The 15020-nt window shown below is 53.3% G+C and overlaps 3 protein-coding genes across 3 annotated transcripts; 2 read left to right on the top strand and 1 right to left on the bottom strand.

Moving 5' to 3' along the window:
- Positions 1–62: 62 nt before the first annotated feature.
- Positions 63–7262, top strand: COCSUDRAFT_47815 (hypothetical protein; the record flags this gene model as incomplete). Its single annotated transcript, XM_005646774.1, has 19 exons — positions 63–579; positions 678–833; positions 929–1082; positions 1233–1373; positions 1513–1563; positions 1684–1749; positions 1965–2102; positions 2206–2288; positions 2555–2743; positions 3183–3258; positions 3563–3794; positions 3967–4190; positions 4429–4586; positions 4879–4959; positions 5288–5438; positions 5846–6022; positions 6370–6453; positions 6620–6738; positions 7052–7262. The coding sequence occupies exons 1-19, from the start codon at positions 248–250 to the stop codon at positions 7260–7262; spliced, it is 2823 nt and encodes a 940-aa protein (XP_005646831.1). The 5' UTR covers positions 63–247.
- A 1616-nt stretch (positions 7263–8878) lies between these two features.
- Positions 8879–9892, top strand: COCSUDRAFT_55983 (hypothetical protein; the record flags this gene model as incomplete). The annotated part of the gene is made up of 1 exon (XM_005646775.1): positions 8879–9892. The coding sequence occupies one exon, from the start codon at positions 8879–8881 to the stop codon at positions 9890–9892; it is 1014 nt and encodes a 337-aa protein (XP_005646832.1).
- A 679-nt stretch (positions 9893–10571) lies between these two features.
- Positions 10572–14468, bottom strand: COCSUDRAFT_42632 (RNI-like protein; the record flags this gene model as incomplete). Its single annotated transcript, XM_005646776.1, has 9 exons — positions 10572–10721; positions 10980–11239; positions 11564–11675; positions 12060–12287; positions 12517–12627; positions 13034–13174; positions 13532–13780; positions 14065–14228; positions 14357–14468. The coding sequence occupies 9 exons, from the start codon at positions 14466–14468 to the stop codon at positions 10572–10574; spliced, it is 1527 nt and encodes a 508-aa protein (XP_005646833.1).
- Positions 14469–15020: the final 552 nt, after the last annotated feature.

Raw genomic sequence — 15020 nt, forward strand, 5'->3', positions numbered from 1 at the left:
CCACGTGGGCCATGGGGTCAAGATCCAAGGTCAATGCCCAGCTTTGGATGCACCAAAAGTGACCTAAAATTCACATATAACTCCTCTAAACCATACTGAGAGGATCTAATGAAACGTCAATGGAAACGTTGCCAGGCATTGAATAATTAGGGAGAATGTCCGTGATGTTCAGATGGCGGATTGTGTTGTCCAAATGAGATCAAAACACTGAAGGGGGTACGGAGGATGTCACTCTGTCAGAGATGGAATGACACAGATGCAATCGCGAACTGATAAATTGTCTTCCGGAGTATCTTTCTTGGGTGCTGCGGGAAAACCTACCAGCCAGGCCAACCCAGCTATTAAGCATAATCTACGATATCTTACTCTGGGAAGGGCTTTTCATAAGATTTATCGAGTTCATAAGAGCTCGGATCCTCTTGTCATAAGGGCTTTCACCAGAAGGCGTCCAAGACAGACATCTTGCCCCTCAAGCCCTAACGGGTCAGGAGGTGGTCACACCTCAAATGGCACGAGCACAGGACCTGAATCAGGAGGGTCTGACAACGCAGCCAGCACACCCAATGCCGAAAACGACTGGTATGGGGCACTGCCTTTGCAGCTCTCTTGGTCTGTGCATCACAGCACAATTGACCCACCTGGGAAACCGGGCCTGTATTGACGTGTTCCCTTTGCAGGGCTGCTAAACGAAGGCAGTATGATGTCGATGAGTGGGTGGACGCCTTTGATCTGCCAACTTCAGAGCGGCAGTCACGGTCCCAGCTGATCAACTGGGGCTCTTGGCACTGGAAGGACCTTGGGGAGCGGATCGCATACAAGTACTTCTGCTGGAGGTGCACATTGTCAACCAGCACACACACGGTGCAGGTTGAACAGCAAAATTTATGCCTGGCTGTTGATGAGTTGAGCATCTATCTTGCGTGTGCAGGCAAGACACATGGAGCGATCTGCAGCTCTTTGCGGTGGTCAACCTGGGCGTCATATTTCTGTTCGGGTGGCTCAAAACCCACCTCGTAGATGCATCTGACAGCATCTCCGCGGAAGAGCTCGACGCTAAACCCTTCTGGCTGAGCATCTACCAGGTAAGCTCCTTGGGATGCCACCATGGCACTGCTTGCTCCCTGGCAGGGCTGCTGCACACCCACCATCAACTCACAATGGCAGCTGCAGTGGCATGCTTGTGAAATTACATGTGTACTGCTGAAAACGATGATGTTGGTCTCCTTGGGCAGATCCTGCAAGTGATATTTGGGCAGCAGCTTCCAGACGAGGCGACCAGCTTCGCGCAGCAGTCCTTCGCAGTGAGCGTGGCGGCCATTGGGCTGGCAGCATTTGCGCTGGTCCTGGCTCTGGTGGAGCAGGTCGTGCTGCAGGTGATCTCAATACTCACTCTGCTGTATTCCTCCTCTGCTTGGTCCAGGCCTGTCTTTTACATGCATCCCTGCTCTGCATGCTGTAAGTGGGTGCCCTACCCAGAGGTCACCTGGTTACCGAAGGCCAGAGGCTTTGCAGGTGGTGGACGAGAATGTTGCGCGCGGCTCGAGGGTGTTTGAGACAGGGCATGTGCGCCCCTTCTGCAGTCTCATCAAATTGCTGTATCTATACTGTTGCTGTGCTGATAATACAGTAATGCGCTGATGCACGGGCACCGCCATTGACTAATCGACTGTTGGCTGTGCGCAGATCCTGGTGCTCGGCTTCTGTGACAGCCAGCGTGACCTGGAGGTGGTGCAGAAGATTCTGTCACAGGTCAGGAACATGCTTTGCATTGACTGTGAATCAATGACCCTCGGTCAGCACATGGTTGATTGTAAATGTTGTCTACGTCAGCATGTGCTCATGCATGGGGATCATAAGCATGCATTGTCCCACCACAGGATTCACAATCAAGCTTGTTTACAAATGACATAATACTGAATGTGAGTAACGTATCCTGCTTAATAAACATTGTGCTGCTCCTGCAGACGTGTCAGGCATATGCTTCGGATGGCGGCCGCGTGATTGTGGTGATGACTCAGAGAGAGAAGATCGGGATGGAGACCCTCTTTCGTCGCATCATTCCCCCGCACAAGCGCTGCGGCTGCAACTTTGTTTTCCGCCAGGTGATTTTTGACTCCGGGGGTCCTTACATGAGAAGACAACTGGTGCTCCTTCCCTGCATGCATGGCTTAGGCTCAATGATGTCTGATGCCTGATGTATGGCAGGGATCCCCGTTGGTACCTTCGGACCTGAAGATGGTTGCTGCGTCCAGTGCAGCCGCAACAGTCATTGTCTCCGACTCCTCAAGGTAAGGAACATCTATCCTGATCTCATGACAAGCGTATAGTAGGCTGCTGCTGGGGAAGGTCATTGCCTCCTTGTGCAGATACCATTCAAGCTAATTTTGGGAATTAAAGCATCAAGCAAACGGGCATATCACTACATAGAGATTCAGGTTGGCACAGATTGCTGGCGCCGTGGCCCCCAGATGACGCCAATGAGCATCTTAAACTTTTGATCTCTGTTGAGTTTCTGGATCGATGAAAGAGCTTAGGCCAGTCCCGGCTCGGACAGGTCGCCGGTGGAGGCTGACGCGGAGGCGATCCGGGCCGCGATTCTGCTGGACGAGATGGAGGCGCCGGCTGCGTCGCGCGGGGGCCGCATTATCGTGGAGGTCAAGACGCTCAACGCGCTGGCCGTGCTGCAGTACTCCTGCTCCGTGCGCGTCATGGCCCTGCACACCGGCGAAATGAACGCCCGCAGGTGCGCACCCACCTGCCTCCCTTTCATGTAATATTATTGCAGCTGTACTACCGGCATGCATCCTGAACATCGTATGACCATCTTTGCTATGTGGCCAACTGTCTCCCACATAAGCTTGCCTGTGGCAGCCGCATAGCCAGCATGCAATCTGTGAAGTTTGAAGGGAATCTTAAAGCGGCTTACTGTCTCTATTTTTGATGGCTTGCCTGTGCCCCCTGCATAGGAGGCATGCATGCTGTATTCATCAGCTGAAGTGTTCCCGGCCGCCCTGTATCATGCATGCACCCCCACTGCTGGCGTTCTGTGAAGTCATCAGGCATTTTGAGCATCTTTACATCGATACTGTCAAGCAGGAAGAATGTGTGAGTTCAGGTGATTGATAGAGCGACAGAGCGAGACAGAGAATTGGCAACAATATCCTGGGGTGTGCTGTGTACAGGCTGTCGCGCATGGTCAGGTCCCCCATCGTGGCGGCCATATCCTACATGGTGTGGAACTTCGCATGCCGCCCACAGGTGCACCCCAGCCTCTTATTATCCTGCATCACCACTTCCTATGGTCCTACCTGCCGCTCTGCCACCGCTCGCACAGCGTGACATGAGTTGCTGCTGGCATTGCCTCCCCGCCAGGGATGTCTGCATGTTTGCCTGAACCTGACATCATTCAAAGACAAATATCTGAGCCAGTCTCTGTGGGGGCCTGGACAGCACTTGGGCTGACAGAGGCTGTCGTAAATGCCACTTGGCAATAGATCTTGCAAGGCCTTAAACGGCTCACAATAAATAATGCTGAGCGGCTCGGCGGGGCGCGTCTGCGCAGGTGTACCTGCAGCGGCTGCCGCAGCTGGTGGGCAAGACGTTCGGGGAGCTGCAATTCTACCTGCCGCGCGCCACAGTATACGGGCTGGTGCAGCACGCGACGCGGCGTTGCGTGCTCAACCCGCCCCCAGGCACGAGCGTGGCCGACCTGGACGAGATCATTCTCATCCGATCCACCGACCTGCGCGAGGACCAGGTCCTGCCCCTGCCGCAGCCCGTCGCCGTCGACCCCGGTGTGCCTTCCACTGCGTCAAGTGCAGTGTTCAGTGCACGTCGTATGCACTACTGGTGACTGAAGACACCCATGTTCAATGAGTGCAACATACACATTTGTCAAGCTTGAAACAGTCCCTCGGCACAAATTCTGCATAGTTCTGAATGCACAGCCTGGCACACTGTGGGCAGGGGAGTGGGACCCGGAGGCGTACCGGTCGCGCGCGGGGATGAGCATGAGCGGCACCGACGAGGACTGGAGTGAGATGGGGATAGACGAGCGGCAGCTGCAGATGGTGGGCTTCAGCGGCCGCGTGCGCGCGAACGCCGCCTCTGCGCAGCTGGCCCAGGAGCGGCAGACCTCCTACATGTACATCATGCCCCAGGAGCACTCCTCCTACCGCGAGTCCCAGGAGGTGCGGCCCTGCCTTGGCATGTGCATGCATGACTTAGGAGGATAAAATTACTACTTGCGATGAGCGGCCCCCTGCTTGACTGAGAGCATGGGTGCTTCAGAACACGGTTTGGTTGGTTGGTAGGTTGGTTGGTGACGCTTTGGTTGGTGAATGGCAAGCGGAGCAAGTCAGATCGCTTCCGTGCTCTGCCAAAGATCTTTATTGAAGTGGTCAAAGCTTGCATTGTGGCATGCTGCAGATTGTGCTGATATGTGGGTGGCGGGAGGAGGCATTCATGAGCGATTTGCTGAGGGAGATGGACCACGGGCCCTCGGCTCTGCCTGCTGGCAGCTCGATCACGCTCTTCAATAGCACCTCCACAGACGAAGTCATTGCCCGTGTCAAGAAGCGCAACCGGTGCTAACCCTGCTGCAGAACTTGTTAAATAAGCCAATGCCTGTGATTATTTAGAGCAATGGAGAAAGGGCCCCACCTGTGGAGTCACCGCTCAAACAGGCCCATAGTCGCAGAAGCCCTTACTGCTTCTATGCGCAACTTCATATGCTACCTGCATTGTTGCAAAAGTCTAGGTCAACCGGAGCTCAATGATTGCATTGCTGCAGAAATCTGCAGCTGTTTGACATTGAAGAGTTGTGGAGCTGTTGCCAGCACCATCTTTTGTGCTGACGATAGCAGCATGTGTGGGCAGGTTGCGCAACTTGGATGTGCAGTATGTGAGCGGCAACCCCCTGGACTATGTAGAGCTGACGGCCAAGATAGACGTCACCAGGTGATCCACTCAGTCTTATGTCTAATACAGGTGCCTTTACATTGCCGTCGTGGAATGCAATCCTACTCTTGCATGCATGAACATGCAGCAAGATTGCTGCACTGAGTTGGATCTGGCCTGCCCATCAGCTCTTCTCAGAATCTGCCAACAGCATTCTGCAAACTGTCTTCCTTGTCAAGAGGCAGCAAGAATTCATGAAAATTATGCCATTGAGCTCAGACATTGCCTCTGAGGTACTGAATGGATCCGCAGTCGTCCACTCACTTTCATTGTCATTGTAGAGTCCTCATTTATTGGACATTTTTTGACGCGCTGCCACAATGCGCAGGTACACGACGGCGATAGTGCTGTGCGACCAGAGCTGGGTGGACCCTGACCTGGACGACACGAATGGGATCCAGGTGCGCGAGCAGCGCGACATGCTGCGCCTCGAATCCCAGATCCTCCTCGTCCAACTTCACATCCGCAAATCCCTCATGGTGCGCCCTGCACCCTTATTTCCTCTTCTCTCACATGTTAGGCTCGTCTCTGCCACCTGGCTGTGGCATTGTGCACTTTGTGCTTCTCCGGAGCCTAAGGCTGCACGTGACATTGAAGTGGGGCAATATCTCAGATGACAGGCGAGGCAGGGATGCTTGAAGACAGTCCTGTTTCTGATGTGACCCTACGCTGGCGTCAGCATGCAGGGATGCCAGCTTTGGTCACATGATTGATGGGAAGGAATTGCATGTCCATAACATATCAGCAACAGCTTGGTGGCAGAAGACACGAGCATAACAGCAGGCCTGCTGACTGCAGGGTAGAAATTATTGCAACAGCCCACTTAGGCAATTTGTACTCTTGGAAGCAACTGCTAGTCTGATAATGCTGTGGGGCGTTTGAGCAGGAGGCGGGCTACCCGGACATAAACATAATCTGCGAGAAGGTAGCGGCGGAGGGCGAGACGCGGTTTGAGGACCGGTACCGGCTGCCCATCGGCATATCTGTCAACATGACCTCCTTCTCCGCCAAGCTGCTCACCTCCACCCTCTACAATCCGCGCAACGTCCTTGTCTTTGCACAGGTGGCCCCATCTCTTCAGTAGTCAATTTCATTGAGCTTTGATTTGCAGGTTCCACATGTTCCCGCACAGACATTGGCAAACATGCGCAGCTGTTTCTGTTCCCCTTGAACAGCTTGCTCAGTCCTCTTCCAGGAAAGTGAAAACTTGATATGGATTTGGACTCTTGACAGTGTCACAGCTAGTGCAGTGTTGCCTTCCATGCATGACAGCATGGAATCTAATGCAGCAGAAATGGCTGCCAGGTATGCAGTCACTGGATGTTTGCTAGTATCTCTGATCAGTGTTCACAAGAGTCACGTCCAGTCAAATGAGGCACCTGTACTAAATGGGGTTTAGTATGGGTGCAGATGGGTGATGGGAATGAGCTGGACGTCCAGTCAGCCGCTGCCTTCGCAAAGCCGGGGGAGGTCCTGTCCTACTGGCAGCTCCAGGTAAGACCATTTTCGAAACCAGGCTCTGTAAGACATCATCACCACACCGTACTGTTGTACACATCAACACACTATAGTTAACAGTTGGCCTGCGTACTTGTTTGCTTCTGCAGCGGTGCAACGATTTCAAGGCAGCTTACACGAAACGTTTCTCTGCTGTGCGCAGGCGCGGGCAATGTCTGTCGGGCGCATCCTGTTCGGCTATTACCGCGTGCCAGACTCTGCCTCGGAGCCCATCGACTTCACAGTCAACCTGGAGGGCGAGGAGCTGCGCTCAGCCAAAAGGTGCCCACTCCTGTCTGCTTTCAAATGCCTGCTTTTATATCGGCTTCTCTGCAAGTTCGCAGCTTTCCTCCTTTGGTGCTGTAGAACCTCCCTTCTCTGCGGACTTGTCATTTCTCAAGCCTGTGCATGTAAGCAATTAAAACTGTTTCTCACATGGAGTGCTTTCTTTCCCTCTTCGGTGCTGCAGTATGTTTCTTCTCTGTGGACTGCCTGCCTGTGCTTGTGAGCATGCAGGAGGTCATGCGCATGATTGCTTTCAGCTCCAGGGTGTTCTGATTGGTATTCAAGTGAGTGGATCTCCGCGCGGCTGCAGGGTGTGGAACGACGGCTCAACGCAACTGATCCTGCTCTCGCCGCGCGCGCGCCAGCTGGGGCAATCGCCGCAGGCATCGCGCAGCGTGGACCTGGTGCGCACCGGCAGCAGCAAGCTGGTTTCCTGCGGATCCCTGCAGCCCTGGGCGCCCGGGGAGCTGCCTGCGCGGCCGCTGTGGCTGTCAGTGGACGGCGATGACGAGGATTACTGACTTTTGCGCGCTGGCGTGCTGCATGCTGCGCTCCGATCTGTGTGCAATTGTGTCCATCCAACCTGCCTGTCGAAGTTGAGGGGACTCATCTGATTGTCTTCAATGTTGATTAGGTTGTGTGCTTCAGAGTTTTCTCTGGTTGGCCGCCGTTGGTTCGGGGATGCACAAGTATTGATTTATTTCGGGATGATCACTGAGTAGACCATTGTTGGGTGCTAAAAAAGTGCATATAAACAATTGGCGTTATAGTCTGAGAGTCTCTTAAGATTGGCGACTGCAGCTAGCTGGGGAGAGTACTCTGTTTACATGTTTGGCATGTGAGCCTCGTCGTATACATGGTAAAAAAATGCAGTCACTCATATGCTCTTGAATATTTCAAATGTGCTATATCATGAAGGGGTGCCAGATTCCATATTGACCAGTCGCATTAGTTTCTATTAGTTCTTACGAAGATGCACTGTACAGTGGAGATGTCCATCGATATTGCTACCTTATTATAGTAGACTTCATCTTAAAGATACAAGCTAATTAGTATTCTGAGAATTCTTAGTCCTTGGAGATATAAGTCCTTGGGGAAGTAATTGGAGACTTCATGATGGTCACCCGCTGGGCAGGGCCATGTTATCATATTAATGAAATTAACCATATTTTGAAAAGTGGATTGATTTCTTCATACAGGGGGAGTAAGTCTAGGAAAACTTCTAGTAATTTTGATGCCTCATACAGCAGATGACGAACGAATGTAAAAGTCAACTGCAGAGGCTTTGGAAGCAACTTGGCGCGGACAGCACACCTTCTGTGTCTTGAATGCGCAACCACGAGGCAAGCAAGAAGTTCGTGTGTTAAGATAGCAATTTTAAGGGAGGAGGAAAGCGGACTCCTAGTAGCACGTGGATGGTAATAACGTTATGAGTTTTTCGAAACGAGAAGTTCAATGGTTTTGCTTCTCAAACAAATCTCCATCAATCGTGAATCCACTACTGCGCTGAACCTCTTTGCAGTGCTCGTGATAGATATCCTGATCAGACAATAATTACGAAAGAAGAGTGCCACCATGACTCGCAGGCGAAGGGTAAGTGCGGCCAAATGTGGTACTTTCAACTGATTCTGTATTATATTTCCTGGATTTAATTTATTCGACGCGTGCTTGTTTGCAGACTAGCCCCCCGTTGAGCCTCCCGGAGGAAATATGGAAGAAGGTAGCGTCTTGCATGGATGTGCGAGATTGGGCAAGGGCATCAGGATTGTGCAAGACAACCTGGGGAATGCAGCTGCAGTCAATCAAATTATCAGATTATGAAGGCTTCAGCTTGTCAGGTGAGCATCGCAGCCTGACGTCTGTTCCTTGCTTGCATCCCCAATTCCCATAGTATGGCGAGGATTTCACGTGCTCCACAGTGTCATTTAATTGCATCAACCTCTTTAGTGGTGTTGGTAAAAAACAGCTGACGATCGCTGAAAGGCAGCAACGCAAACAAGATTCATTTTTGAAAGGCGATATCGGGCATGTTCATCACGAACTGCTGACAAAGCCCAAAACTGTTACAGGCCTGCAGTGGATCTCCGCTCGATGGGGCCACGCTCAAAGCATGTGCATTGAGATGGACAGCAAGGCAATGGCAGACTTCCTTGCTGCCCTCCTGCATGAGGATGGAGGCACCGACAGGCCCCAGGAGCTGTTGCAGCTGCAGATGGTCTGCGAATACACTGAGACGGATGCAGATTCATTAGAACCTATAGGCAGACTGCTTGCGCACCTGGCTCATCGCGCTGAGGGCCTCCGCTTGCTCTGCTTGACCAGCAGCAAGCTGCCCACCCTGCCGCAGCTGCCAAGCCTGAAGCACCTCATCCTGGACCAGGGCTCAATGCCAATCACAGCAATCGCGCGCAGCCTGCTGGAACTCACGGCTCTGGAGACCTTGTACATCAAATGCGACACCGAGGATGAGGACAAGTCATGTGCAGCATATGCGGATTGCCCAGAGTTAGCGCTTGCCACTCTTCGTTACCTGCGCCATGTGAATCTGATTGGCCTGGTGCCCTCGAGGCTGACGCTGCCACCTGGCGCAGCCCTGCATGTCACGGTGACTCATTGGGAGGCCGCGCATGACAGCGTGTGGCACAGCGTTCTGCCAATGCTGCGCAGCTTCACGTGGGACGATCCTGATGGTGACATGCGGGAGATGCCTGATCTTGTGGAAAGGGCTGGCAACATCACCAATATTGAGCTCAACCTGCAGTGTATTGGGGACGACAGACGCCCCCTGCAGGTGTTCCAGGTGTTTCAGCCAAACGTCAAAGTCAGCATCCGCTGCTGGGTTGCTTGCATGGATCTTTGGGGTGGCACATGGCGCCACATGTCACTCGTCACCAATCACCTGTTCCTTGACAGCTGGCAGCACCCTAGACTGGAGTACTGCTCGGACTTCTACCTTGAGTACAGCTCCCTTGAGGGATCGCAGTCATCCACTGCAAGGGCATGCAGCAAGAGCAAGAAGCTGTGCAATGGCAGGAAGTGCCTTGTGAAGGGCGCCAACCTGTACTCTGAGGACCCCAGGTGCATATGTGGTGCGTGCTTGAGCTGCTTGATGGAGTCTGGGAAGATGGTGGATGACCCTTGCTTCCGCTGATTGCCGGCCTGATCAATGATGCATGCACCAATGTCTCTGAACACTTGATTTTATGCTAGAATAGCTGTGTCGCACATGTAGAGCAGCGTGGCTTCACGTGGGAGGGACTGAGTACATACCTGTACACTTGTGAATCTCAAAGATTGCATGTAGACATATCTTATCGGTAGGACGTTCCTGTTACATAGATGGCCTTATCTTGCATTACAGCAGCCGCAAAGCAATTCATGGTGGAGAACTTAAATATATACCTGTTGGAAGGGGAATGGCCCCTAGGGCACTTGCAAGGAAAACAGGGCTAAAAATCTGTTAGAATCTGTGTTTGCAATTCTTTCTGCAATCTGTGGTACTGGTAGCTGCCTCCCTTCCTGTAGCTAAACATGGCCATCAAGAGGCAGATGTTGCCACAGTGTTTGGGTAAATACTGACCTATTTGTAGAACATGTTCCAGAGCTGATCTGACAACCGTTTGGAGACTCAGCAGGAAAATAAAACAAAACCTGGTGCGCAGAGTCCAGAAAACTGAGCAATTCATCATTCTCCTGCCGCCAACAACCGAGCTCGTTTCTGCGTTCATCTCAACACTCTCTCATTCATGCCAACAGGAGCAAACCCCCGAGCAGACCCTGTGCTCAATAATTCTCAACACGCACTTCGGCAAAACTTTATTGTTGGGGACTCAGGAGTAGATTCGGTCCTGCAGCGGTCTCAACGAACTCTCCAACTCAAAGGGGTATCTACCCTTAGCCACCTCCACGTGGGGCGAGGTCGTCCGGGTAATTATCCGCGCCTCCTCCAGGGCGGTATCATTCCCTGTGATTGTGACTGCCTGCACCCACACAACAACCCTCTCACACATGTAGCTTCGGGTCTCTACACCTCTTGAGTTCTTGAAGAGAAGTGGTGCTGGCTACAAGCCCTCGCATGCCACGGCAGCGCGCTGCACACAGCAATCGGCTGCACATCAGGTGCCATGCGTGCATGCACCTGACATTTCAGCCAGGCTCAGGACCAAATCTTCTGCCGAACGACCACAGCTGCTCGTATGAATGGAGTGTGCAGGCAGCTTGGGAAAAGGAGGTCTCACCTGGAGGTATGGCAGAGAGGCCAGGATGGCTCGCAGGCCCTCACCCTTGAGGGCCTCACAGTCTACCAGGTCCAGTCGCTCCAGGGACGTCAGAGTAGCGATTGCAGTCAAGCCGGCGTCGGAAAGAGAGCCCGACTTGAGCTGTAGGCCTGTCAGCACTGGATACTGTGCCGCCACAGCTGCCAGGCCGGCGTCTGTCAGCGCGCTACAGTGCAGCAGGTTCAAGTGGCGCAATTCCGGCAGCCGCGGCAGCTCCGTGCCTGCACATGACAATTGACACACCCTCAGCATGCTGTGCTCAGGACTGGACTGCCAGATAATCACCCGCAACACTGCATGCTAAGCTCCGCCCCTTCTGCTCTTCAAGGGTGAGACTATATGAGCGCCATGACTCCCTGTCTCCATCCCAGCATTCAAGCTGGTAGGCAAACGTGAACTTCTTGATCCACTGTAGCCTGCAGACTGCAGCGATTGTTCATGCAGCCTGATTGCAGCTGTCTGTCATGTTTCACCAGTGTGCCAGATGGCCTGGGCAGCAGAGGAGGACAAAGACATGTAGAGCAGCGATGGAATTGTGGGCGCACCTGTGATGCGGTTGCTGAGCATCGATGCGTCGCTGAGTCGCAGCTTCTGGATGCCGCTGCACGCCGACAGTGCCGACAGCGCCGGAGCAGGCGCCGCCAGTGACAGGGACGCCTGCAGCAACACAGTATACTCTCTATCAGGGGATGCCCCTCAGCCCATTGCTCCCCTGAGGTTGCAACTCTCAAGCAGGCCAATACTAGAGAATTCTTCCTGACAGGAGCTGTACACACTGCCTCCACCCAGGGCCCACATCACAGCAAACAATAAACATGACATTGGGACCGCACGCAACCTCCCAAGGCTATTTACAACAGCACAGCTCATCAATTCCCCTCCCACCACGTTTTAAGTCTCTTAAACATGCCTCCCTGCCCTGCTACTTCCAGCTTCAATCATCAAACTGCCTTCGAATTCCATTCAGCCTGCACATCACAAGCCGCTGCCACATGTTCCTGCAGCAATGAGCACGCCCCAAGGAGCAGGAAATCAGCCCACCAGCTTCGAGCAGGCGGAGAGGGATGCCAGAGCCTCGAGGTTGTCATCGAGGGCAAATGAGGAGCCGGACAGGCGCAGGTCGAGGTGCGCCAGCCGCGGCAGGTGCCGCAGCGCACAAAAACAGCGCGCCGTCTCTAAAGAGGAATATGCCTCCAGCCGCACCGCCTCCAGCCGGGTGAAGCTGAGCAGCGCCTCAATCACCCGCGGCCGCACTGGCGACACCCACACCTGCGCTCGGCGCGCCCCTCTTCACTTGTCTAAAAATCAAATAAAATTGCTGTTGACACACCGATTTTCAAATTCAAATCACGAGTTGCTGCTCACAGATCGGAACGTTGGCTGGAAAGCCCCATCTACGCATGCGGGCAACCCAAGCATTCCTGGCATGGAATAGTATTGAAGGGAAGAATGACTGGTAAGAGCAAGCCCTGAGGTAGATGTGCAGCTTGGGAGGTACCTCAAGGTCCAGGGAGCGCAGGTCTCTGAGCGTCTGCAGCGCTGCAACGCCATCAGCGTCAATCTCGCGCACCTTCAGCCGCAGGTCCTGCAGCCGCGTCAGCGTGCTGATCTGCAACTCCATACACACTGTCAAATTTCTGGCCTCAAAGTTGCCAGCAGTTGCTCCCACAGCAGAGTAAAGAGACTTTAGGGTTCAGTCAAGTCACTGCTGTCAGCAATTCTCTTCCTCTACCTGATGATACCAAACTTTTGTTCGTTCATATTTGTATTACACAAATTCAAGACTGAAGAGCAGACTACTCAAGATTTTACTACATGAGCTGGCAAAGAAAATGTGAGTCCCTCGCCCGCCCATGATGCACATCCCGGTGTGGTCTGCTCTACAGCCTCCCAGCATGAATGAGCACAACAAACAAGCCTGTGCACTTGGTCAGATACAGCAAGGAGGTTTGCTTGAGGCATGCGGGAGGGGGTGTTGCCTGCGCGAGGCCGGCATTATCGCCGCGCGATCGGACAGCCAGGCGCGTGAGTGCGGTGAGGGAGGAGAGCGCGCGCCAGCCCTCCTTCCCCATCCGCGGTATGCCCTCCAGGCTCAGCGCCCCCAGCCGGCTGCTGGCCGCCAGGCCCTTCAACGCCGCGCTGCTCAGCTCGTGCGCCTGCACAGGAGTAAATATTTCAATACTCAGCGCAACACCTTGCACTCCTGCTTTGTGCGCTGCCGGCAGCGTCTCTTCCTTTGCAATGCACGAGCCTTGATCTGTTGTTCTCTTGTCAGGTTGCCACTCAGGACTATTATGTTACTTGCAGTATCAGTCAACTTGGGGAGTGGGGTCCCCATTCATCTGCAAAGGAGAGCAGGCTGCTGAAAGTCCTTCTCAACATTTTGCAATGGTGAGATTGGCACCATGTGTACTGAGCTGGATCAAGCAGCAGGGGGTACGATAGTACTACTGGGCAAGACTTCTGTGCTCCATGGATCACGTGGCAAGGTATACAGTTAGCTGATGTCTCACCTGCTGCACCTCAAGCGAGGTGAGCTTGGGCCCGAGCACGGAGAGCAGTTCGCACAGGTCCGCATTGGTGATGGGCGACGGCAAACTCAGCGAAAAAGAGGCCACCTCGGGCCGCGCGGCCAGCGCATGCACAGCCGCCAGATGCAGCGCGGTGCGCGATGATGTCACCCCAATGCGCGACACTCGCGGAATTATGTTAAGGTTGTGCGGCAGGCCCGGATCGCGCACCAACAGGTCGCTACCCACGCCCTGGAAGCCCCAGAAAGACCGTCAAGGTATGCCATCATGAAAGCTTGCACAAATGAGTTGCTTCAAATTGAGGACTTCACGTGGCGCTCGGTCCAGTATGATGGCTGCAAGGTGTGTCAACGTCACAGTGACAGCAAAATATGTTTCGTTGTCTTTCTCAGCCCCAAATTACAGCTAATACTACCACAGCCCAACACTACCAACAATAAAGGGGGGACTTGAAAATGCTCAGCATGCAGTGAAAGCTTCAGTAAAGGGGCATGAAGGGGTCATAGATGATGCACCTGGTCAAAGTCGATCTCCTGTAGGCAGGGGAAGAGATGCTGCAGCCGCTTCATCATGAGCAGCTGACGATTCCACACATTCGGTTCTCGGTTGTGCGGCCCCACGCGCAACTTGCTCACCATCGTATCCAAGCCCCTTTTCCACCCCTTGCATATCTTCCGACCTGCAGGATAATACAGCACACGTTGGGACATGAGCAGCCATGACTGTGCATCCTTCAAAGCAATTCAGAAGGAAGCTAGATGCCTGACTGCATCCAGATGACCCTGCAAAAATGGATGTGCATCTCACCAAGTTTGCGCTCCCTCAGAGGCAGGTGGGTGTAGATCTGCGCCACGAGCTCTGGTGGCAGGCTCTCCCAATCACCTATTCCTAGCTGGCACTCCGGGAACGGGCGTTCCATCCCACCCTCCTCCCACATGTCCCGACACCATCCCAGTGCATCCCATGGTATGATGGGCCTAACCCCAATGGGAGGTGCACATGGGATGTCAGTTTCAGAAAGTCCCACAAACGTCCCATGGGGCATCATATTCATCCTAGGCTCCACCTTGTCTGTTTGCACCGTTAAGGCTTATAACTCCTCAAGTCCATCCTTCCTCGCTGCAGTGCATCATTCCTGCGTCCCAAGCAATGAAAAAATGTCAAGATTGCCTACCAAAGTTCGTCTACTTCCAACAGAGCTCGGCATTATTTGTGCTGACTGTTCGGCGGGGTCTTGTACTAGGGGGTGCCTCTTTCCCAGCTTTGCAGCATGATGAAAGAACTAACCCTTAAAATAATTGTAAAGTATTCATTTTACTTGTTCAAGCTGCAGCGGACGCCCATCACTACACCCAATTGCGGACAATGAGGTCCATCGACACCTAAGGTTTGGCTCAATGGCAAGGGTTCCGCCCCGTTCTATAGGTCGACTTCACCGTCCAACATGTGATTGATGTTCCTACTGTGAAGT

The sequence above is a fragment of the Coccomyxa subellipsoidea genome, assembly GCF_000258705.1.
Source record: "Coccomyxa subellipsoidea C-169, whole genome shotgun sequence".
Lineage (NCBI taxonomy): Eukaryota > Viridiplantae > Chlorophyta > Trebouxiophyceae > Coccomyxaceae > Coccomyxa > Coccomyxa subellipsoidea.